The sequence below is a fragment of the Atractosteus spatula genome, chromosome 12 (assembly GCF_055471065.1).
Source record: "Atractosteus spatula isolate fAtrSpa1 chromosome 12, fAtrSpa1.hap1, whole genome shotgun sequence".
In the NCBI taxonomy this organism is placed as follows: Eukaryota; Metazoa; Chordata; class Actinopteri; order Semionotiformes; family Lepisosteidae; genus Atractosteus; species Atractosteus spatula.
Window position 1 is genome coordinate 477108 of NC_142717.1, and position 26413 is coordinate 503520.

General features: G+C 36.0%; 2 protein-coding genes across 2 annotated transcripts; both read right to left on the bottom strand.

Annotated features, from left to right (window-relative positions):
* Positions 1 to 12902: 12902 nt before the first annotated feature.
* Positions 12903 to 16682, bottom strand: LOC148822485 (C-C chemokine receptor type 4-like). Its single transcript, XM_088929346.1, has 3 exons — positions 16612 to 16682; positions 14565 to 14596; positions 12903 to 13935 (listed from the first exon to the last, which is right to left on the bottom strand). The coding sequence occupies exons 2-3, from the start codon at positions 14591 to 14593 to the stop codon at positions 12903 to 12905; spliced, it is 1062 nt and encodes a 353-aa protein (XP_088785472.1). The 5' UTR covers positions 14594 to 14596; positions 16612 to 16682.
* A 5264-nt stretch (positions 16683 to 21946) lies between these two features.
* On the bottom strand, positions 21947 to 23005 carry LOC148822486 (C-C chemokine receptor type 4-like). The gene has a single exon (XM_088929347.1). It carries the CDS (start codon positions 23003 to 23005, stop codon positions 21947 to 21949), a length of 1059 nt encoding a protein of 352 aa, XP_088785473.1.
* Positions 23006 to 26413: the final 3408 nt, after the last annotated feature.

A 26413-nucleotide genomic window follows, 5' to 3' on the forward strand; every position in this document is an offset into this window, starting at 1 on the left:
ATGTGCTAAGATACTAAGCTTTGTTTTATTTTCATAATTGTAAGACAATATTGTGGCTATGTTTCCATATGAAATGTGCTAATGAGTTTCTTGAGCAATGCTATACATGTGTATTTTATTAGCATATTCAATGTTTTGTGATTAAAAAGAAGAAATACTACAAAAGCTTCTTCATACTCCTGTTTGATTTGGTATGAGGTGTAATTATATTATCATATTACCTATCAATCATACCCAGAATTCCAAAGAACTATAGTTATCTCATAATATACTGAAACCGTACTTTATACTCTTTCTTTGAGATGGATTTTATCACTACAATGTATCATATGAGCTAATGGACTTGATTATTTGCCTTTTCCTAATATCTACTGAATTATAGTAAGTTCACTTTTCTTTGCAATATTCAAATTTAAAGATTGCGACGATTTTGTGGCAATTATACAATAATATTACATACGAATATGTAATTCTAATGTTTGAAATATTATAAATATTTATCATATAGAAATACATTCAATAAACAAGTAGTTGTGGTTAATTACACCCAAAGAAAGCTCCACAGCCAAAACGTTGTGTTTTCTTTCTTCTCTTTACAGCAGGGAATAAACCTATTACTTGTTCCGTTGTGGTTAACTGATTGTTATATAAACAGTGCCTCTTCAATACTGATTCAAATATATGGTAATTATCTTGGAATACTCATTTTCAGAATTGCTTGGAGCATAAAATGCTTTTCCTTTCAATCCAAGTTTGGTAAAGAAAAATACATTCTAGTACTAAAGGGTGACATGGTGGCACAGTGGTAAGCATTGCTGCCTTACAGCCCTGTGGCCCTGGGTTCGATTTGGGTTGTGGAATTAGCAGTTTGTATCTTCTCCTCCTGTTTGCACGGGTTCCTCCATGTGATTCTGTTTCCTCCTGCACAGATATACAGGTACTGTAGGTTAACTGGCTTCTGGGAAATTTGGCCCTGGTGTGAGAGCATGTGTGTCTGCACTTGTATCTGTATGTGTTCTGTGAGGGACTGGCATCCCATCCAGGGTATATCCCTGCTTGTGCTCATTGTTTGCTGGGGTAGTCTCCAGCCCCCCAATTTTGTTTTTGAATAAAACAGTTAGAAAATGGATGGATATTGTGCAAATCAGAGTTTAATCTTACCCTCCAAAATTAAATGGATGGTTGGAAATTTCAGGTCTACTGCTTGTGGGTAAGTACTGTATCCAGAATGGTTAATTTGATGGAGAGTTGAGTTTCATGTAGCCGATCCTGTAAAGTGTGGTGATTTCCACTGAAATCGCTATACTAACACATACTCATACATGTACACATGCACATCTGCCGCACTGAAACAGAATGTGTGACAGTGGTTGAGGTGAGATATAACACTGGTATGGTCACATAAGAATTCTACACTGTTTAAAAGACCACAAGCTGTGTGCTATTTGCATGTGCTACTGTGGCTGCCCTTAATGTTTATGAACATGCTGCATGTTTATGGAATGCTATTCTCAATTTATTCTTATTTTGAGTGAGATATAATTCAAGTATTTGTCCAATGGTGAAATATGAAGCAGAGTGAAAACTACATAGAGGTGCATGAAAACTGAGAACAGGAGGCGCTTCTTGAAGTAAAGTGTGCTGGGAGAATTAGACAATGTACCCCGTACTCTGCTCCACTTTTCTTAGGTTCAAAGTGACAACCCATGTCATGTTTACTAAGCAATTTGTATGTTTTAGAGGCAGGTGAAATTCTCAGATTTTTTAAATAAGGTACATCATATGTAATATATAGTGCTTACTACACATTCTAGACTTACACAGAAATCAAATAACAAAGGAAAGGCAATATTAGAGTAGCCCTTATGTCAGAAAAACATATATTGTCTGAGGAACACCCTCTTTGCACCTTGTTTATTACATACAGTAGTTAGATAAACTATTGGGTATTGTTGTCTATTTATTGTATTATTTGTTATATAAACAATGAAATACAGTAAATGCAAATATTAGAAAAAAAACTGTTTAAGTCTGATAAAGACTTAAAAATGTGATGAAAATCCACCTTTCAGCAGGGAACAATCCAAAGCACAAGACCTGACCTTCACTGGAGTAAATTAAGAATGAGAAAATGAATGTGCCCCTGTCAAAGTCCTGCCTTGAATCCTACTGAGTATACAGACTTACAAACTACTGTCCAAAAGCAATTTCCAGGAATTCCAAGCAACGTGAGAGAGCTTGAACAGATCTGCCAGGAAAAATGGGCAGAAACACCCAGCAAAAGTGGTAGAGTCTTACCCAAAAAGATTTATGGCTTAATTTCTGCCAAAGGTGCATCCAACAAGTATTGAATTCATAGGTCTGAATACTGATTCAAACAACATATTCAGGTTTCTTTCTCTTTAGTTTTTGCTGATGTTTGGTATAACTTATTTTTCCTTTAGAAATCTTCATTCTGAGCTATTGGAATTTGAATAAAATATCAAGTTTAAAAAATGTGTATGCATCAATTTGGAATTTCACAAAATGGGACAAATTACCATTCAGAGATCCATCTAAAGAGATTTTAAGATATTTTTATATAACTTACAGATGCATTTCAAGAATTCCTGTTCATCTTCCAATTTAAAACTCATTTGAAAGATATCATAGCGTGACTTGACTGGCATGGTGGTGCAGTGTTAGCATTGTTGCTCTGGGCCCTGGGTTTAATTCCAGCTCTGGCCTAGAACTTGAAGAGAAGAAATTACTTCCTTTTTTAAACACAAAAGCATGCCCAGTCCTCCCAAATAATTTGCTTATTATTCTGAATTTATTTGTAAAGCTTCATAAGAAGTATGTCTCCAAAGTGTAAAGTATAAAGTGTAGCAAGAAAAAATATTGAGCTTATATTTTCTTCAGAGCTACATATGGCAATTAAAGATACAGTAGGTAGAAGACTGTACTGTCCAAAGTTGAAATTAAAGAATAAAACACGTAAAGGAATAAAGGCACATCAGGAGTTGTGGGTGATTGGAATAACCACCCAAAGGTCTTGAGGAAGTTTCTCATTCAGCTGCAAGTAACATAAACCCAGACAGGCCTCTGTTTCTTAGTAATGTTCCTTTCATTAATCTGTTCATTGCATTTAATACCATCTGTACAAACGTTACATAGGACATACAGTACTCTATATTTTTCACTGAACATTTTAATAAAAATAAGCTACTCTTTTATTTTTATTATAGTAGATAAAACTAGTTGTTCATTTTAACACCTATACAGCACTTCCTGTTTTTGCTCTACAGCAGATATGCAAATAGGTTCAGACAATGTTGCTCAGCAACAGTGCCTTTTAAAATGTATTGCGGTTATGTGGTTGTGACCAAATGGAGCAGGGCCCATATCTGCTTATTAGTTTTTAGTTTGATTCCAACCCCAAAATATTATTTGTTCCTTGTTGTTATGTACAGTCTTGTTGTTACTGTTATTAAAAATACAGCAAGCACAATTAAGTAACTATGAAAAAAGACTGAAAAATGTTTCTTTACTAAGCTCAATTTTACTTTTATTGTACTTTTAATCTTAAGTTTAATGTTAAGTTGTCTGTCATTGTGTGTCATCTTTGACTTGTTAGTGAAGAGAAGACTTTTATGTGATTCTGTACCTTAATGAGCATGCTACATGCTACCTCTTTATGGCTGTTTAAGTTCAAATTGTTCTGCATATGCAGGTCTCTTTTTCCTATTAGAGTAAATGAGTCTCAACATTATTTTATGTCACTTGCTACAATATTTAAAATTGGTATCCCGTATAATCTAAAGCTGGGCATATTGTGTCAAGGACATAAGGAAAGTTATAATGATGACTAGGTCTTTTAGGAAGACTTGCTCTTCTGCTTAGATACTGTAGGTTGTTTACAGTTTTGGTAAACAAATACACAGTGGTATACAGTTTTGTGTGCTATGTTTCAATAAAGACATTACTGCACTTTCATCAGTTCCAGGACAAGTGACCAGATACATTATTGGACTTAAAGAATATCCTACACTGACAAATTATAAGATCTTAATTATTTTTCGGACTTGAACAGAGCAGAATAAAATATTCAGAATCCTTAAAGTTTTTGAGCATGTTAACTCGATGGATGTGTCTGAGAGCTGCAATGACGTCAGAAGTAAAACACACCAGTGGAAAGTATGGGAAACTACAGCTGAGACTGAGAAAAGGGGGCTTTTCTTCACACAAACTGTTGCGAGAGTCTTGTAAAAGCTACATGGCCACATTGTTCCCTCAATAAGCTATTGGATGATACCCTTAGATTGATCACCTACTAACTAGTAAACTAGCTGGGCCTAATGGCTTTTCTCAGTTGTAATTTTTATTATGTTATTTTCTTTTTTCTATCTCACCTCCAGCTGGATTTTCACATGAAGTGTGAAATAGCACGTGTGCTCGTTATCAATCGTATCTCATAACACAACGGTGGGTTTATACAGAACTCTATATCTGGGTAACTTGTGGTAAAACGTATCTTGTTTCTCAACAAATCTGAACACACTAACATCCCAAAACCTGTCTGCTGTAGATTAATAAAAAATCTATTCTAATTCAGTAAAATATTGAGAGCATCCCAAATGTTAAAGTATAGTGCTACAAGATGAAAATGGGATTATCAGAAAGCATTAAAAGAACTTGTGCCCTTAAGCTTTATGTGGCCACTATTAAAGCTGCAAACTGGAACCAGAAATGGTAACATCAGAAAACTGAAACAGGAAATACCTGCTATTGCAGGCGAGAAGTCAAGCTGACAATGTGGTTTTAACATCCTCAGAGAGTGAGTTTCTTAAAACGAATCTTTTCTTTCTAGATGTTGAGAAAAGATTATAAGAAGTGTGTACATGTTTAGGAATTTTCAGGAACAAAACTATGCTTTTCAATTAAAAGTAAGTTTTAGTCTGTGGCAAAGGTAGAGCATATTATAAAGTATCTTACATGTCTGTTTCTTTTTTTTCATTGTCTCATTACATGAGAATATTGAAACAAATTCTTAATAATGAACTGAGCATTATTTTCTATCATTGCAAAATAATTGAAAGGTGAATTTGCTGGTTTGTAGATTCTGTGCATGCCTGAGAAAACGTCAATAACAATGCAATATAAAAGTTCTATTTTTCATTGTTTATTTTTGTTAGACTTTTTAAAGTTGTTGTAGAAGACTCTTCAAAACTCAACCGAAATTATCAGCATTCCATTAATGGGAATTTTAAAAAATAATGTTTAAAAAATAATTCCCTAACGGATCCCCGTTAAAATAAGCTTGGCTGTGAGGAAGCTTTGAGTTTTGACTGCCCTCTGCTGTTAAACAGTGGCTGTGCACCCAAATCATGCAAAGAAGAAATATAAAATATTTCCTTCACAAGCAGGTCTTGTGAAGAGGTGATATCCTTGCATCTAATGATAGAGATCAAATAATAACAAGGGTATATAGTAAATCAGAGAACTTACCATTAATGTATCTATTGAAAGGTATGATGTGGCAGAAACTCTGGAGAAAGTTGGGAGAGGGTGCTGATGAAAGCAGTAAGAAAAGTGAAAGGATCTTAAATCAGATGCAACCAAGGACAGGTGTCAGTTGAGGATATAAAGATCAGAAATACCCGGCAGAAAGCAAAGTTTTGAATTAATCTGAGAGGTCTGAGTGCTGGTGCAGAACGGGGAGCCTGGAGAAAGTCGCAGCACACCGACAGAGAGAAAACAAGCTGAAGGAGCTAGTACAGTAGTTAAGAAAATGTAACAGTGAAAAATGTAACATGGCTCCTGAGTGGCTCAAGCAGTAAAGCAGCTCACCCCTGTGCAGGCTTGAGCTCCAGGATACAGGGTCATGATCAGGATTCCCTAAGCAGAAGTGAGCAGTAGTGAGCAGTAGTGAGACTGCATATTAGCTGAGCACAACAAAGGTAATGTGCATCAACACAAGCTGGTTAGTGCTTGGTCAGCTCCTGGCGACACAGCAATCCTCGTAACTCTGCTGGACTCTTACAGTCTTGCTGTCATGTAGGTAAGGGAAGTGCTTCTCCTTCAATTCCACATGATGTGTTGACAGTTAGCGGCTTGAGAAGTGGAAAGTCAGAGAAGTGGACATACTCTTCCTTATTCTCCTTTGTACGCAGATACTAAAAGTGAAAAAGATACAACTTAATTATCAAAATAATTTCAGGTTAGACATTGAAAGTGATGCCAGGAGAGCAGGAGAAAAATGCTGTGAGTACACGCCAGTCACCCTTGTGTGCCACGCAACACAAAACAATATTTGAATTACTGTTAGAAGTCTTCAGTTTGAGCTTTCAGGTTTTGAATAAAATATTAAGTTTTAATACATGTATATATTATTTTGTAAAATTATCAAACGGAACACTGTAGGAATGGTCTGAATATTTTTGCAAGGAACTCTATATGTACCTCTTGTGGCATAATTTATTGCTACAATAAATCAACAAGAATACTTAACTTTTAAAAAGAAAAGCTGTTTTTGGTTTTGTATCTGTATTTTTATAAACAGATGAGGAGGTTATTATTTTCTGAACTATTGCCTAGATCTGTTAAGTGTTTATGTGTGTAAAATGCAAAATGACTGTGTCTGAGCACTAAACTTGTACTGTATATCTCTGATTTTTCCTGTGTTTAACGGGATTATACAAAAAGTAGTTTCTTTTTGAGTGTAGCTGCAGCATTTCATGTTAAGGCAAATACAAAATCTACAAAATACGTGATTACAAAATCCAATATTATTATTTTTTAAATAAAAGTGATTAATTCAAATATTGTAAAAGTTATGACTGATCATCATAAGATTTTACCTTTAAGCTTCATGGTTGCTGTCAGATAACATTATCCACAGGGTACACATGAAATCACCAATACCATTGCATGACTCAAACACATACAGTACAGCCAAGGTGGATACAATAGTATCCTCAGAAGGACCTGCCACTCAGCAGCAGTTATTGAGCACCAGGAGCTGTTTATGTAGAAGGAGATTGTCAGCTCCAGCCCAGCAGAAAAGATCAAATCTGGCCAACAGAGGGGCACTTCCTTATCACATCTGAATGGCCTGTTGTGGAGAATCAAACTGAAAAAAAACTTCAGGAATGCAAAAAAGTCATTTTATTTACAGCATCTGTTGTAGAGGCAGTTTAACAGGGTTTGACCCCCAAAATTCACTTGGAGTGACTTCGAGTCTGCAAACTGGATCCATAGGTTGTACGAGGTTTTAGACTTCCCTCAGCACAAAAACTGCAGAAAACAGAGTCCATGTCTATATAGCTTACTTGGGTACAAAAAGATGTCCTTGAGCCTGTTTGTTATTTAGCAATTATCAGCTATTTATGTAACACACAAGGTCCCATAATGTCTGTTGGACATCAAGAGCTTTATGCAGTCTTTTAGCCCTTGTGTGCACCAGCTATTACATACAGGCCCACCAATGCAGACAATTATGATTGTCCATATGTCAAACAAAGAGTTACTACTGTACAAGGCAATTGTACCATTTGAGGTTTGAAATTGTGGTCTGGTGTACATACCATGGGCCACAAACATTAAATAATCAACATGAATGAGACACAGGGCAAAACGTTTGAAAAAGTCCAATCCCTTAATCTAAGACTAGGAGTCCATCCACTTTACACTAGTGCACATGTTTAAGTTTCAGTTTTAGTAAAACCTTTAGACATGAATGTTTAACATTTGAATTTTCACAGATAAGGAATCATTTTGTTCTTAAACTATCATTAACACCATCAAATAAAAACATGAAACATCCAGTACAACTTCCGTTTAGTCAGCAAGAGCACAGGTTATGCCTGCACACAGAAGGTGTCAATTAGCTGCTCCTGATTGCAACATGATCTAAAACAATAGCAATGTGGTAGTTGTAGAGTTTTATATTCTGCTGAAACAGATTCAGTAATTGACATGTTACAGTACCTTCACTAGAAGCCATCTTAAAATTGTTACAAAAAGACACTATATTTAAAAAAAAACAACAAAATGTGATCTACAGAAATGAATTTTTGTGAGAAAAAATATTTTGTGAGACCATTAAAAACAAGTACCATTATGTCTCTCTATCAGAATTCCTGTCTTTGCTCCTTCAGGACGATGTAAATTCATGCAGCATCCACAGGTAATTAGATCATTTGAAAGCTAATTAACAACATAGGCTTGATTAGTTTAAGGTAACAAATACCAGTTAAGGTCATTTGAGCAGCATAATAGTGGAATCAACATAAAGTGTCAAAATAATCTTGCTCATCAGTAGCATAAAACATTAATTTATTGTGTCAGACAATACTCTTTTTAATTTGACAAGGGAGCCACAAAAAGCAGTCAAAAAAGTTCTTAATGTAGTAAATCAAAGAGTGTTGTACAGTATGTGCCAACAAGGAAAATAAAATTAATTATATATGCTAATAATGGAATTTTAATTAATTTTACATTTTGAAAATAGTAACAGTACAGTATGTCATGCTACCTAAAATGAAATGGAAGTTATTAAGTGAAGTTTGGAAGGGAGAACAACGACAAGTCAATCTCACACCTTGTCAATCTTGCAAGTCAGTCTTGCACCTAATCTCCGTCTCCATCAAACTAGCTACATAAACTGAACTCAATCACCTCCCTTTGCTATCGTCTTCAGCCTCCCTCCTCCACCTCAGCTCCACCCTGCAGCTGCCTCTGGGTTCACTCACTCATCCTGTGGCCAGGAGGATGCCTATAACCCGAACAGGTTCTGCCAAACTCTAATCACCAATTATTGCAGGCATACACAAGCACTCAAATTCTCAGAGGTCGTTGTCCCTAGTGATATACTGTAGTGTTACATTTTCCCTTTTGTTTAAAACTAGCATAAAAATAAAAATTAAAAACGAAGGAAAAGTTAAGGGAGCTCATCTGCAAGCTTTCAACAGCTTCCTTTCAATTTAAAGCAACACTTAATGGTTTAAGAGGGAATCTTCCAAACCTTCTGTGTAGAACAGTGTCTTCCTTCAAATACAGAGGTTTGCTAGTATATGAATTGTTGCTGATATAAACCCAGAATAATCCTTGGGAAACACATTAGTGCTGCTGGAGTGTTTAAACTAGTATTGTAAACATTGTCCTTGTTTTCTTGAATTAACTAGTTTGCTTAAGAGCAAGAGAAAGAGGACTTATTTAGAAGGACAAAAACCTTCCAATTTCCAGAGGGGAAATTTTGCATGGTGGAAATCAATATTGTAAATACTCAGAACAATCAATAAAATCATATCAATAATTACAAATTACTTTGGTGGGGAAATCATTAATAGTTCATTTTATTGTACGATGACTAAATGTAATAGTTTCAAAAAATTCTACAGTTGTAATTTGTGTGTTTTCTTTGCCTTTGAAGAATATTATCCAGGGATGCAGAGATGACTGTATCTTTGCAGAAGATCGCCCCATTCTGTTTTCCAATAAATTTGTATACTGAAGTTTATATTTCATTCATATATTTAGTGCTATTCTGTTAGTTAAACAAGAGGCATTTAAAACAGTTTGATTTTTTTATTTCAAAATTCGTACATGATCTCAATGTTTTTTATTTTGTTGTCGGTATAATTAGGAGGCCTGGGGCCACGCCAGTCTGTCTGTGTATTGCTACATACAGTATATACAGTACATGATCAATATATACTGTATATTCCACAGTGTTCACGCACTGAGGCTCTGAGGCTGGAGTGCAAGGAAATTAAAGGCGCTTTCTCTTGTAGCAGGAGATTTGACATTCAGCCCCGACTTGAAGACACCCAACATCATCCCCTTTTTCTGGTCTTTGTAGGACTAGGAGTTTTCAAGGATGACTTTTATCACTCCACACATCTCTCTTTGTATACACTGATGACATTGACAGCTTGGAAGCGGATAATTTGGAAGTGGATACTGATCCCATTCCTCATGTCCATGCTTGTTTGGAGTAAGATAAATAAAGCAATAAATTGTCCAAGGTCACAGCAGAAACTTTTGAATGATCTTGAATGATATGTAAGAAGAATTATCATGTTGAACAATAAGAGGTTATGTTGATGTTATTATTAATAATTACCTTGCATAGTTCTGTACAGTGAGAGTACAGAATGGCACTCTGATATTAACGGCCCCTCAAACCTTTTTGCTATTTCTGTTTAAAAACCAGTTGGTTAGTACCTAATAAGGTTGTCATCCATGTTGATGTGCAAATTATGGCTTTGCAGATTTGTGATGTTAAGAGATTAAATGAAAATACATGGGTATACCATGCTATCCAATAGTTGTTACTATATGCAAGCAATCCTGCAGGTGATCCTTCCTGGGCTGTTAGTCACAAGTCAGCATGTCTATAGTCACAGATACTGCAGTACTTTTCAGTTGGTATTAGTACAGAATTAATCAACCTTGAATGATTCGTGATTTCACATTGCACCTTTACTGCCAGCACCATTCTGAGAGCTGATTTTCACTCTTAGTCTGAGACATTACATCACTGCACTGTGATAACCACTGCACTAGAGAACCCACGTGATGACTTTTCTTATTTCATACATGTAAGATAATGTTGAGGACCATGACCTCTTTATATTTTCTACAGTCACACTCAAGTAGATTAATTGGTTAGCTATGTGCAATTAACGAGTCATTAATTGTTGTGGGATCTTCCAAGAAAAAAAAGGATCAGGTTCTTGCGTCACTGAGATACTACCAATCTAATGAGAAAGGCTGACTGAATAGCATGTTTCCCTTGTTACCTTTCTCATCCTGAAATAAATACTCTAGCTGTTATGCATGAACCCAAAATCTTTAGAAAGGAAAAATATGCTGCCAAGTAAGAAATGTTGCCGTTTCACTTACCAGCAAGTTAAAAATAATAATACCTTCAGTACCTAACAGCCTTCAACACCTGAAGAAGGCTCCACAGCTGAAACATTGTGTTTCTTTTCTGCACGGAATAGAAGTTTACCTGTTCCTAAAAAAAAACAGTAGATGTTCTTATTACGAAAAGGAATAAAATTATAGGGTTTGGGGATGATTGTGTAATTCAGGAATCCTTACATGAAGTGAATAAAATTAACCTAGGCTTTGTATCAGATTATGCACAAAAAAAAATACTATCACGCCAGTTTTGGCAAGTTTGACTAACTGCATATTCCAATATTTCGGATTAAAAAAAGACTATTAAGACCTTGGACGTACATACTGAGGCTAAGCCAGTAAAGGTTCTCATATGGAGAGTAGTTAAGCTCCGTAGTCCACATTGTTCCTGTCTGTGTCTGAGTCTTAAACAGCAGCACTGTGTTTGCAGTTGTCTGCAGTATGTGAGTGTCTTGGGTATATGAGTATATTAGCCTCTGGGCTTGTGATAAGCCACACACTGCCACTCTCTTGATCAGCTGGGTGTCTGTGAGCCGTCTGGCTGTCTTTTTCCCAGCTGAGTCTCACAAGGACAATAGTGAACTCAAAATGTGAACGAGAAACAGGACGAGGAGGAAAAAAAATGTAGAAAATCACAGACGGGTTCTGGTGTCTCTGGTGTCTGTGTTTGTGCTGGGAGCAGTGAGTCATGAAGAATAATTGCTGACTCCAGATAGGGAGGGTAGAAAAAGAAAGAATGCAAATCCAAATGAAAGGGTTTAATTCATACTGCTGCCCTAATTGTCCTGATATTATTCACAATTTTACACAGCCTTTTGTAACTTTTCATTTATTACCTTGAGTCTCTTAGCACTTACCATGATAATGAGATGCGGTGTTAAATAGTTGCAAGAAGCTGAACATATTGGCCTCTTTTGCAGATAACTGCAAAGACAGAATGTGGAGCCCTTCAGTTCAGGAAAATTATCAATTTGAGCGTGAAGATAAAAAAAAGGCTTTTACGTATATAACATACCTTTTATTCTGTTTTTAAGTACATAAAAAGTCTACATATTGTGTAACGGAAATTAATATAGCAATAGGCATTGTCTCCTGAGACAATCACCAATCATTCAACAATTATACACACATTTTTATTTAAATACATTAACAATACATTTTAACTACACTGTAGTTGCATTAGATTATATTATACTACATACATATAAACAGGATTAACTGGAATTGTTTTTAACCTAAAATAAGAAGCATTATCACCCTGTTTTACTTTATAAATCAGGCTCTGTAGTTTTAAAGTACACTGTATAACCTCCAAAACTTGTGAAAATGTAACAGTAGCTAGTTTACATTGAGTTGTCCTACTTAGAAAAATTATACAGTATGTACAACAGCAAAGTTCAGATTCACAAATTCTTCAATTACATAAGTAGGATGCCGAACAGCATTAAATGTTGTCAATGTTTGGACAATGCATTATCAGTGTGTGGATAGGTATTTCAATACATTTTACCATAAAACGTGTTTTTGTACATATTTCCCCAACTGTTACTTGAGCAAAATGTGTTCCTCTTTCCTGAATAGGATGAAAACCTGTAGCTACTCATCTGATTCTCTTGCAGTATTATAGCAAAATATTGGTTTAAATCACCTCTTCAAATTTTTGAAAAAATCTTAATTTCTAGATTTACAATTTTGTATCATAAAAAACAAGATTCCCAATGCTGGTACTTAAGAAGCAATGTGGTCTCTGTTTTTTGTTCCATCTGAGTAGTAAATTTCTTAATTGTACACTTAACTGAATTAAATCCATGTGTTGAAGAGTTTTGAACAGTTGCAATGTATAAATAAGACAATTAGTAGTTCAATTGTGAATTTTCTATTTAGTAATTTAGAGCTCAGCAGGAACAAAAATAAGAAGAGACATTAGTCACATACGCCCAGATTTTGAATCACCAATCCAAAAGAACTTCAAAACAAACACTTGAAAACCAAAATTACAACGGTGTGTTGGAGGTTTCGTTTTCAGAGACCTTCATATGAATACTTCTCTGCTTACAGAAATATGCACAAAGAGAAAATCTAGAAAACATGTAACTCATGTGCTTCCTAAATTTCTCTCCAACAAAAGCATATATAAAAGGGTTCACACAACAATGAATGAGTGCGACAGTTTCCGTCAACTGCAAAGCCAGTTCAATCCGCTTAGCGTTTTCACACTTATCTCCAATCCCAAACTCTTGCAAGGACTTCGTGAAAACTACAACATTATATGGCAACCAGAACACAACAAACACACACACGACCATGAAAATAAGCTTTATGGCTCGGTGCCTTTTGGAGTTCCTGGACCTTAACAGCACGATAAGAATGCTTACATAACAGTATATCATGATAGGCAAAGGAATAAGCAGGCCCAGAACATTGTCTTCAAAATTACGAATCAGCTTCCATATCTTTTCTTCACCTATGGGGTATTCAGGTTGGCAGGTTGTGCTTTCAGCTGCTACAACCTTACTAAAGACCATGGCTGGAATAGAACCACAGATGGCCACAGTCCAGATGCCAATGCTTGCCACTACGCCAAAGCACAGAGTTCTGGCTCTCATAGCAAACACAGCGTGGACTATGGCAAGGTACCTGTCTATACTCATGAGAGTCACGAACAATATGCTGCTGTAGAAACCAATCTGATAAAGGCCAACGATAGCTTTGCAGAGGGCAGTGCTTACAATCTCGTGATCAGATGTATAGTATGCCCAGAAAGGAAGTGACAGGACAAAGAGCAGGTCCGATATTGCCAAATTCAGAAGGCAGACATCTGTCATGTTCTTCAGTCTAATGTGCTTAATGAGGATCAGCAGCACCACACTGTTGCCTGCCAGGCCCAAAACAAAGACAAGAGAGAAGAGCACTGGCAGGAAGTTGGACCCCAGTGTTATGGTAGTATCTGTGCTACAGGGTTCAGAGCCATCGTATAAATAGAGGTAATCACTTGATAAAGAGATTGTTGAAGCTGTGGAGTTCATTCTAGAAATAAAAAGAGAAAAAATTAATTCTATGAATGAAGGAGCATTTGGTCATTTTCATAGATATTTTTTAAGTCTTTAAGTGTCCCAGTAAAACTAAATTTTATAGCTAATTAGCAGAATGTTCTTATTAATGTTTTTTTAGGAGAGTTTGGCATCAGAGATTCTGACTCCACCCACTTGGTTGAGGCCCCACCCATTGGAGAAGGGGGAGGAGTTAGAACCACGCAAGGAGACAAAAGTTCACTCAGGAGTAGAGAAGGTGTGTGGGTAAGAGAGGGGCTCTTGCTATGGTATTTATAGTTTTTTGGAGTGGTGGAAGATATAGAGTTAGAGTAGTAGAGGCAAAGGACACCTTGGTTGCTGTCATTACTCCCAGACTTTCCTTAAAAAAGCAATTAAAATAGTTTTCAAATACTTTCAATATTTTTTCAAAGTATTGTAGGAAATAAAATAAGATATTTATAAATACCGATTATGCTCTAAATACCTGTAACTCACATGATAGTTGTGAAGGTCCATTCCAGTGATTCAGTACTGAACATACAGTGTTTTCTACAGCATTCTATATTTTTTCAAAATATTTAATAGTCTGCACAGGCTTTATTATTTTGGTGGTATATAACTTACATGTCATAGCTGGAATTATATGCCATCATGTTCTGCAAATGAAGGAATACAGAGTGTCAGTGGAAAAAATAGTGCAGTACATGGGAATTCACCATATTTGCATAACAGTATCATGCATATTTGCATAACAGTACATAAGATCTGTACATAAACAGATTCACTTTGAATCTTAAATAACACAGAATTTATGTTGTACAACATACAAACTACTGCTATAAAACAAAAAAATACAGAAAAAAATCAAACCACCAGTATGATTAATCGAATTATCATAAAACATCTGGAATTTTCTGGTTTTGTTTCCGCAAACAACTTCATAGGTTTTTTCACACTGTAGTAGGGTGAAGCAGCTGTGTAGATATTCAGGCTAAAAACAATATTTTTTAAATAGATGGAACCTGCTTCATCTTTGTCTTATGACCTTAGTGCAGCAAACCTCATCTAGTATTTATGAAAGAAATTAAGGTACAGTCATCATAACCTCGTTGAGATTGATTGGGCTTACTTATTTTTTTGCAAGCCTAATCTCCAAAAAACTTCTTGTGGGATGTGAGTCAATTTACTCCTTAATTCTTTATGTTCATCAGTAAATTAATTTCGGACACACTATTTATTCAATAGAAATAGCAAATTAATGGCTTTTACCCCTTAATTTTCTATGTATTTTTAGAAGAATAAAATACATTTTAGTGACAATAGACTGAAACAAATCTGTTCATGTTCCACCAATGTTTTTTCAATATATATTGCTCTTCTCTATTAAACATGTTCATGTCACCGGACTAGAGTACTGGTAAAGTGTGATCCTAGAAGCCATCTTAGATATTTTTTAAATACATTTACTTGAAATTCCATGCATCTTAAAGGATGAAAGTTACATGTATCTTAGTTCCATCTGACTCTTACGCACGGTCTGATTTTGGGTTTCATGAACTTGTTAACTCAGAAATGTATGTAGCTGATGTTTCTTCCTATTTATTTCATAATAAAATAAGCAATGATCACTCAGGAAGCACAAATTGTAATGTATTTTGTCAGGGTACTAATTTTGGAGAGAAGAGTAGCCTTTGATGAAGATAAACTCTTTGGAGTTAATTTAGGGCTCAGACTTCTTTAAGTTACTTCTTTAAGTTAAGCTTATCTGGCTTACAGTATATTGTGAAGTTGTTTTTATTAATTTATCTTATGAATGAATGATCCTAGCACAATTTAATGATTAATTAAGGACCAGTTAACACAATTGACTCTAATTTACCAGCTCAAACTTACCAACTGGTGATACAGTCCTTTAAAGTTTATTATTTCTGGTGGTATCATAATATATATTATACTGTCTATTCTTTCATTTTCAAAGCAAGATTATCATAAAATTAATTTTGGAATCCCATCAAAAGCATTACATTTCATAAGAAACATTTAAATGTGTTTAAATTAAACAGAATTACAATGAATGGAAAGTTTGTTTGAATTCTGACTTGAATAAATAATAATTAATGGTGACTTTCAGCCATTTAAAATAAACGAGATAAGGAAACTGTGTATATCACCATGTGATCCTGCTGAATGCTGCTTTTGTGTATCCTTATCTTTAAATAATAGCTTGCAGTTATATTGTATCACAAATCGACTTCATGTTGCTGTAGCCAGGGTATTAAATACTGATATTCAGTCCAGAGACAGTAGTGTGGCCAGTCCTTGAAAACATGGAAGTAAAAAATTACTGCTTGAACAAGAAGATTTCATTTACTCTTGCTGGCTTACTGGCTGCCCCATTCCTCTAGCTTCCAAATGATCAAACCTTTCATCCTTTCAGAAACCCCATTATCAAACTCCCCACCTCAGTACCCTCCCCTTCCCTCACAATCCACATCGTCATTGTTAATCACCAGTTACTTTTTCAAAGCCCCTCACGTTCTGCAGGTCCACTTCCTGAATGACAATAGTATCTGATATCTTGTTTTGAGCTAATCCTACCACTGTACCAGCCATATTACCATTTATAAAGTGTTTTAGATGATTTTTTCATTTGTTTTAATTTATTACTTACCACAGCCAGGTGCGACGACTGTTTTCGGTATTCGCATAAAATTCTTGAAATTCTGCTCTTGCCTTGATAATGTGTGCAATAATGTGTGCTCTGACATAAAGATGTGACTTGATTTAACTGACACGTAGACACATTTCCTGTAAAGTGTGCTGTGAGGACCTTTCCTTTTGCATTGTTAAAAGAAAGATGTGTGAAAAGATGTTCCTGTATTTGCTCTGCCATCAGCATTTGTTTGCTTTTTAAGTAAAAGTCCCTGAATGGATTGTGGTTTCGAACATCAAAGGCAAATAGATTCAATGACTCAATATTTACATGAAATCTAAATGACTGATATACGTTTTCTGTACAATGTAACCATTCCTTCATAAATACAAAAACAACAGTTTCAAGGAAAAGAATGCTATTGTCACAGAAAATTAGCTCATCGGCGTGTGTTTTAATTTCACTACCTAAATACAGTTTCAATAAAGACAGCAAGTTGTGCACACCACATACTGTATTTACTTGCACAGCTTTGTTTACCAATTTTAAACCAACATCTTGATTTGAACTTAAAGTCAATTTCTTTTTAGATTAAGGAAAACTGCAACTAAATGTTATGCTCCATTTCTTGTAGCCTGTTTTTATTATCTACAGCTGATCGGTTTTCTCCTTGTGGTGTAGGTCCTAACCCTGTCCAAGGTCCTGAACTCCTGCTGAAAGGAGAGGAGCTCCCTCTCCTCATTTGAGCATGCAGAAGAGAAGAGCCATGCCTGTGCATTTTTTGCATGTGTAGGAAGCATTCAAATAAATTACAAGCATTACAAATGATGAATTCAAACCACTAAGAGCCAAATGTGTGAAGTTGGAAAAAATGTATTCTGTGTCATATTGGTATTGTGAATTCAATAATGTACTGAAGTGGAGAAAACTGTCTCTGACAGGGAGAATCAACTTCAGGAAAAACAGAATAAAATATTTTGTTGTGCTCTTATACAGATTTTTCTTAAAGTTATTGCTATTATTGTTTTAGGAAGCTGGCATTGAAATTGATCTCCTACTTTAGTTGACAGCAAGAAAAAATGAATAAAGAATGAGTTGCTGCTGATGCTGCAAATAGTTTTTTTTCTTTACACATCTTGTGGTTTTTTAAAGGTTTTCTTTCCTTTCCTTGAACTGCTTCCTCCATTCATCATTGTACTTCCTCTTTTCACTTCATTCTTTTGCATCACACAGCATGTAAAGACAAAGCTTACCGACGGAAAACTCTGTTGTTCAATGTGACACTCTCCATGGAAACATCACAAACCAACATAAACATACCAGGTTTTTTTGTTTGTGTGGGTATTCTGTAAGAAAAACCTAAATTCAAATTCACATCCTATCACTTTCAATAACAGCTAGTTCTTCGAACACAGCCAGGATACACTCTGGACAGTGTAACTGTGGCAGTGGGAGGAGCTGCGAGCACCGGGAAAAGTCGACGCTCCGTCTGAGGGGCAGAGACACCGGTGTGAGTTTAGGCAAAACCAAAAAAAACCCCACCAAAATGGGAGAAAACAAAAAAAGAAAAGAAAAATACACCCGCTGTGCACCGTGGCATCCAGACTGGACTTACTTGTCTAACGGGGTCCAGTCTGGAGGAGCAGGGAGAGCAAGGACAAAACAAAAAGAGAACTCAGCCTGTCCCGGGGGAGATACACAGTGGGATGGGCGAAAAGGAAAAGAAAATTAAATGAAGGAAGATGTTCATGGACTGTGTTATGTCTGGTGTTTTTTTTCTCCCTTATACTGTTTTGTTGTTAAATTGTTCTGCTATGGTCTTTTTATAAGTTTTAAGAGGCAAGAAACCACAAACTCATGGTTTTCAAGGGGCAGAAAAGACAAAGCCGAGAGAGATAACTGTAAAGATCTCGTATTGTTCTCTTTTGTTATTTAAAAAGTGAAGAAAAAAATTTGTACCAACAAAAGAAACGAAAAGAATGACATAAAAATGATTCAAGTGCAACACAATTTTTTTCATTTTCCTGATTCCCAGGCACATGAGCACAGTTTAAATCTCAGCTTATTATGTTTAATTTGTTTATTGTTTTTTAGGGAAAAGAAAGAATATTACATGGTACCATATAAAATAATGAACAATCATCATGACATGCAAAACTTGGTAAAATCTCGACTTATTATATTGACAGTTTAAGCAAGAGAAGGTAAAAGCAAAGTACGATTTCATTCATTCTTATGCACTTAACAGAGCTTAAGTTGATTTCAAATATAAAACTAAAAAATAATATTTCAGTTATTTAGGTAACAATACAGTTGTGCAGAGTTATATGCTTTAAAACTATACGTTTGCACTGGAGATTTGCACAGTTGATTGTTTTGTTCATTACTTTTTACACACTGTGTTTGTAAAGGTGTACTCAATAAAAACAGCAACCAAAATAGTGCACACTTCCTACTAGTGTTTAATTTGCTCATGATGTAAATGTTCAGATAACATCTTATGATTTAAGCTCTACACATTCCCTACATATCCAAACATTGTTTGCGTATTGTATTGCTTCACAACATTGTCTAGAACAGTCAGTTTCATTGGAATATTCTTCAAGCTCGATGGTTCCCATCTTATACAGTATATACAGTATAATTTATGTTTATGTATGTAATATTCAGTCAGAATTCTCAGTCTCGAATTTTACTTTTTATGTATTTTTTATTGCTGTATTACTTCTGCAGTGTTTTTGCAATTCTCTTATGTTGGTATCATCTGCAACTATACCAGAATCCAGATCATTGTTATAAATTATGAGATCTTGCACAATGAGCTGCTGTGGTTCTGGTATGGGCTAAATTCAGCAAGTTAATTGATTGAAAAATAACACTTCTTCCCTGAAGGTGCTTTTTCAAATTTGATGTGCTTGACTTTGAGGTTGACAAAACTTTATGCTTTTGTCAGCAGAGTTTACATTTAATGGATAAATACTTCTCTGGTATGTCTGTGTCAGCAAGGAGCTCAAATTATTCATAATTTGTCTAAGTCTAGCTTTTAATTGCATTTTTTTCACTACATACCATTTTCACACAACATACAGTATGATATCTTATCGTTATGTTATGTTTACATCATCCTTGGGTTTGTAAAGGCGCTTTATAAATAGTTTCATTATTATTATTATCATAATTACAAGTGATTTTCACTGTTGTGTATTTACACTTCCTGACTTAGTGTACATGCATCCTTTATGCACCAGCACAGTTTGATAATAGAGTAATGAAATAGCCCAAACATTGTCAAGAAAAAAAATATTTATTATGATATATAAACACACAACACTGCACAACAACCAACAGTTACAATATAAACAATTGTTACACTATGTACAGATATTGACAGTTCAGTGAGTTTCAGAGCTCTACCTTCTATAGATGTAGAAACTACCCTTCTAATCTAAAGACATAAAACACCTTATTTGGTCACAGAGAGTACATGAGACCTGAGAAAATAAATCATACCTAGGTCTTAATCTCCCTTTCTAAATGCATACTTGCCAATGAATGGAAATCAATTTAGTTATTCCTTAAGTAAATTAGACAGGAAGCTCTTTTCTATAATAATAAAGCTCAGAGTCCAGAATTCTCAGAATTCGTTCAGCAACTCACATTACTGTACCTGGACATAACCTGGTTTCAAGGAGATGTTCACTTTGGCTAAAGAGCACTACAATGGATGATGTTTCTTCTTCGCTTCTTTTCTTACTGTTTCAGTATTTACAGTATGCTACTGTACATTCCCATGGAGACTTAATGACTTCACTAGGAATGGCCTGGACACTTTTGGATCATTTAATCATCTGTGTCTTTCTCCATGATTTCAAACCTCATATACTGTAGCAACACAATATCTCTCCAAACCATCTGAGTAAGGCAATCAAGTTGGAAAGTACAGATGTTCTAACCATCTGAACCTGAGCTTCCACACCCAGCCTTAGTCACAAGAATGCAAACATGAAATCAACTTCTGAAATTATATAACCTTAAAAAGTCTAAAACATATGCTCATGTGGGAATGAACAGGTGGAGAGCAGTTCAGTGTAGCTCTGAAACACATCCATGTTATCTCATTCCTTCACCATTCTCCTGTGTTGCCATAAAAGTGGTGGTAGGAAAAGAGACATACATGGAAATCATATATCCTTAAAAATCAGCAAGGAAAGTATATTTTTGACATCCTGAAATGCTATATTTGCAATGTCCATTTCTCACATACTGTATCTCTCATAGTCACAGTCTGTTTGAACAGGCTTCTCTCCTACTGAGAGCTTTTAAACATGTCAGAAAACCAGTCTCTACACACAGCAGTGTATAATTATGCGATGCGGTATATCAGTCTTGGGATTGTTTTCATTAGATCAGACTCCTCCTTGAAAGACATCGAGGACCTCAGCTGCCTAGTGAAAACTACATGTAGGTAGACTGTCCATGCTGGATGCACACTGTACTGTTTAAACATGCATATCTGAGCCATGACTAGTGGACAGTGAGTGGGCTGTCAGAGAATGCTTTTGGCAATTTATTCTTTCTGCTACAGTGCTAAATGGAGACGTTTCATTCCAGTCCTAATTTAAACTCAAAGGCAACCACTAAGAGGTTCCTTTTAAAATGAAGCAGTTCCAGATGTACAGTAACAAGCAGTAACAGAAGAAAGCAAGCTTTAACATTTATTTACATTCTAATTTCATTATTGCTAAAGCAATGTGTAGGAAGATAACCAGTGTAAAATATATGAACAGAGTAAAGATATTGTTTTAACAACAATTATATTCAAGTCATAGTTATCTTAATGTATTCTACAAGTTTCATATTACAGATTTTCCTTTTACACATGGTGTGTGAAGCTAAATGAATTCTGTACCTGTTACTGGAATAAAGGCACTATGAACAAAGTTTTAGAGAAAGTACAAAACCAGAAAAACACAGATGCTTTCACACAATTCAAACATGAGTCAGTACAGGCCAGGGAAAGAGAAAAGGTAAGGTAACATTTCTGCACTAGGATGGATCATAATTTATGAAATCTCTAAACCTCACTTTAAAATTATAGTACTTTGGTTTAAAAATTAAGCTTTACTTAATTACTGTTAAATTACTGTAAGAATTACTGTTTGCTTCCCCACTTCTGAGTGACAGTAGTCCATCACTTCACTGGGGATGGCTAAGCCATTCATAGAAATGTAAGCATTCAAACAGGTGTGCAAATTCCTGCACTCTAATAAATAATATTGTCCAACTCCTGTGGTGGTTCATTATGAAAATGGTCTTGATTGTAGACGCAGTGTGGACAAACACACAAAACTGTCTAGATATAAGACTCTCCACTTGACTTCTTATAGGTTGTATTGCCAGTCTCTGACCATTCAAACCGATGTGTTTTGCATTCCTTGCAAATAATACAATTCCACCATGGAAACATACGTTTTTTAACTAACTTCCTGAACTCTTGTCCAGCAAATGCATAGATCACTGGATTCAGACAGCAATGGACAAATGCTAAAGTTTCTGTACAGTGCAGTGCAAAGTCTATGCGAATGGAGAATAAACATTTATCTATGTAGTCATTGATATATCCACCTACCTCCAAAGATTTTAAGAAAATTACAATATTGTATGGTGTCCAAAACAAGACAAATACAGTAACAACAGTAAAAATGAGCCTGACTGCTTTTTCCTTTTTGCAATTCCTGCACTTTTTTAAAATTTGAAGGATTCTTAAATAACAAAAAAATATGACACATAGAGGAATAAGAAGACCTAAAATATTTATTTCAAAATTTATGACCAGCTGCCACTTTGTCTTCTCATTTTCAGAAAACTCAGTTTTACAAGTGAATCCAGTCGATTCATTTTTCACTTGGCTGAATACTAATGTAGGAACTGAAGCAAAAACACTGATAGCCCATGTTACCACACTCATAAGTAAACCGTAGGTAACGGATCTGAGCTTCGTAGCAGAAATGGCACATACTATTGCCAGATAGCGATCTAAGCTCAGAATCATGATGAAGAAGATGCCACTGTAGAAGCCAATCAGATAAAACCCTGTGATTGTTTTGCACATGAATTCTCCAAAAGCCCAGTTGTTGTTGGCTGCATAGTGAGACCAGAAAGGCAGAGAAAAGACAAAGATTAAGTCCGATATGGCCAAGTTCAGGAGGTAAACATCAGTCATGCTTTTTAACTTTTTGTATTTGATCAGGACACAGACAACCAGGCCATTTCCAATCAATCCAGTTATGAAAACCAAGGTGTAAAGTGTTGGAATAAACCATGGTGAAAAAGATTTAATATTGTCGTTGGTGCACGGACTGGTGGAATTATCAAGATCATAATAATCTTCATACGATTCAGTTGCTGTCATCCTGAAATGTCCTGTCAAAATAAAGTTAAAGATGAAAGATAAAAATAAACACTGGATGTAGTTTGCTTTACTCTAACCCATTCAGTATGTTATTAGTTTGACAGTATAAATTATCATTCTGACAATATCAAAGGCTTAAGGTGAGCCCACGTTCTGGAAGAGAGAAAACAGGAGGAGCTGTAGGCAGCGCAGTGACGGGTGGCAATACATGGGACACAGGAAGAGCAGTGCTGAGCTCATAGGCAAGCCTGGAGCAGTATCAGACTGGGACACCAGTACAGTGGCGAGGAGCTTGTGGTCAAGCCTGGAGCAGTAGCTGACTGGGACACCAGTACAGTGGCGAGGAGCTTGTGGTCAAGCCTGGAGCAGTAGCAGACTGGGACACCAGTACAGTGGCGAGGAGCTTGTGGTCAAGCCTGGAGCAGTAGCAGACTGGGACACCAGTACAGTGGCGAGGAGCTTGTGGTCAAGCCTGGAGCAGTAGCAGACTGGGACACCAGTACAGTGGCGAGGAGCTTGTGGTCAAGCCTGGAGCAGTAGCAGACTGGGACACCAGTACAGTGGCGAGGAGCTTGTGGTCAAGCCTGGAGCAGTAGCAGACTGGGACACCAGTACAGTGGCGAGGAGCTTGTGGTCAAGCCTGGAGCAGTAGCAGACTGGGACACCAGTACAGTGGCGAAGAGCTTGTGGTCAAGCCTGGAGCAGTAGCAGACTGGGACACCAGTACAGTGGCGAGGAGCTTGTGGTCAAGCCTGGAGCAGTAGCAGGCTAGGGAATCAGGAGGAAACACAGTGCAGGGTCATGGTGCAGCAAAGTAGGGGTGAAAGCCAGGAAGACATGGTAGCAAAGCACAGGGAGAAACCAAAGACAGGGCGAAGGATGGGTCAGGAATCCAGGGAGAAAAATAAGTGACACGCAGGAGCATGGGATCAAGGATAGGTCAGGAACTTGGGAAGAAAGTGGCGGAGCAAAGCCAGGATCAGAGCAAACATCTATCAAGCAAACAGTCTAGAGAAGACTCTATACCACAGCCCTGAGCATTGTCTGAGCAGACCTTAAATACTCAGCACCATCTGACGTGGGCATGGAAGAAAATTGCCCACAGGTGATAGGGGTTCCCATAGCAACTGGCACTGAGGGAGAGGTGAGAGGAGGTGAGGCTGGCTGCCGTGGCAGCACCAGCTCGATCCACAGTGCTTCCGCAGGAGCAAGACTGGCACAACTGATTCGCTGGCATCAAGAGGAAAGCTCGGTGTTTTCACATCCGAAGCTTTAGTGAAAAGGGAACTCTAATGGATTCGGGCAACGGATTCTGCGGAGCCTGGTCTTCGGCCAAAAGTAAGGAAGCCTGAATCAGCGAATCTCAGATCTGGGCTATAGTCATGCAGTACATCCTTGAGGTAACCAGGGGCTAGAGGGTAAGAGGTAAGAACTAACACAGCTAAGTGAGCTACACCAATGTCACCATTTTTGAACTCAGATGAAGTGAAGTTAAAGTGTAGAAAATGACTATAACTGCTTACCGGCAGATGTTTTTCCTTGAATTTAATTGAACTGATGAAGGGCTTCCTGATTCATGCTTTAGTGGTCATCCATAATTCTGTCTCAGAGCAACGAGAAGTAACAAGTAAAATGACCATTTCACACAATATGTAATCCATTTTCACATTTAATTAAAGTAATGATTTTTGTACATATAAATAACATAACATAAAATATAAGAGATATGTGAATTATATATGAATATTATATAATGGAACCAAGAGCATTAGTTGTGTTTTTAGTGCTTTTCAATATAAGTTGTATATTCAGTGGATAACAATATACTGTATAAGGTAACATTAACCTACCTCAGAGCACTATGCTGAAGCTGGTTATCTCCTATTAAATTAATGAGCATTGTACAGTATTAAAGCACAATGAAAATACTTAAATGATGAAAAAGTATCAGTCTGCAGGTTTCAAACAGCAGCATACTGAAAAAGCCTAGAAAAGCATTTCATCCTGGGCAATCCATGTTTTCAACTCAGTTGACAAGGACAAGAAAATTAAAATTGCAAGTTGAACTCTAAATTTTCTCTTAATGCACCCACAATAATCTCCAGCAGCAACATTTATCATTCTCACAAATGATTATCTTTACTAGTTTAAATCATCTATATAAACCACAATTTTTACAGTTAAAGCATGAAAAAAACTGTTAAAGGTGCTAAAAAATATGACCTTGTACTCACCCAGTCTCAAACAGTATTGCACGTAAACCTGTGGTTCTTCACAGATTATAAAATTAAAAGAAAACCTTGTGTAGACAAATATAGATTACTGACTATGAATTGTTAGAAGAAAAGTTATTTTCATACTACATACTGTATGTTATTTTATCACTATATGTTATATGGTGTCTGATTTTTATAGAAGTGAAATGGTAAAAATCTGGTTGAACAGCACATAAGATCATTCTACACAGAGCTTCATATGACTGATATGAATATTTAGACACCTCATAAACTGGAGGAAATGGTGATGCAAAGGAAACTGAAATACCTTGTGCATATCAAAGACACTGTTATCTAGAATATCTCCAGATAACACTAAATGTTATGAGATGTTTGTTGCTGTCCATTCTTGCTTTATGTTTTTAGTTAGTTTAATATTAAATAAAATCATAAATATTTATTATACTTTGTGAGGCGGTAGTTGAGGCAGATGTTTTTGACCAATGGGAATATTTACGGAGGTATGTCACCAAAAGAAAAGGGTTTACAGAGGAATAAGTGGTCTGAGAAAAGGATTACAAGAAAAATATTTGTCTGAGAAACATATAAAAAGACATGTAAGAAAAGAAATGCTCTACTAACAGGAATACCTAACGGGAATTTAAAATACACCGTATTCAGAATTATTTTTCCCCTCAAATACAGAACTGAATCAGAGTTTGATAAAAACATAAAAGTCAAGGTTTCATTCTTTGTTAGACTACATACCTTGTCAACCAAAGTTACATGTGCTGAATAATTATTGTTAATTAAATACTCATTCCAATATCTAACGTTGTTAATAGTTGCATAAAATGTACTTTATTATATGAAAGATTATATTTTAGTATTAGAGGGTACAATACAAAAATGTTAAAAAAGTATTAGTTGTAGGATTTTCTCTATAGGATTTCTCTGTGTCTAAGATTTGCCATACTGTATGTGCAAGAGTTTCTTTTGTGAAGGACATGCTGTACAGACACCTGTTGTTGCTGCAAAAAAATCTGATAGACAGGTTGAACAAGCATGTTGTTATCTTACACATATAGGAGTCTGTAGAATGGATCAGAATATATTGATCCTAACATATTTGGTACATGTTTTGTACATAGAGCAGGTTTTAAAGTGTATGGATGCTTGTGAACAATGTTAA

Excerpts from the sequence above, each read along its gene's own strand:
- LOC148822485 (XM_088929346.1), bottom strand. The coding sequence starts at position 14,593 with ATGATGGCATATAATTCCAGCTATGACAT. Across the intron at positions 13,936-14,564 it reads TATAATTCCAGCTATGACAT|AATGAACTCCACAGCTTCAA; the intron begins GTAAGTTATATA and ends TTTTATTTCTAG.
- LOC148822486 (XM_088929347.1), bottom strand. The coding sequence starts at position 23,005 with ATGACAGCAACTGAATCGTATGAAGATTATTATGATCTTGATAATTCC.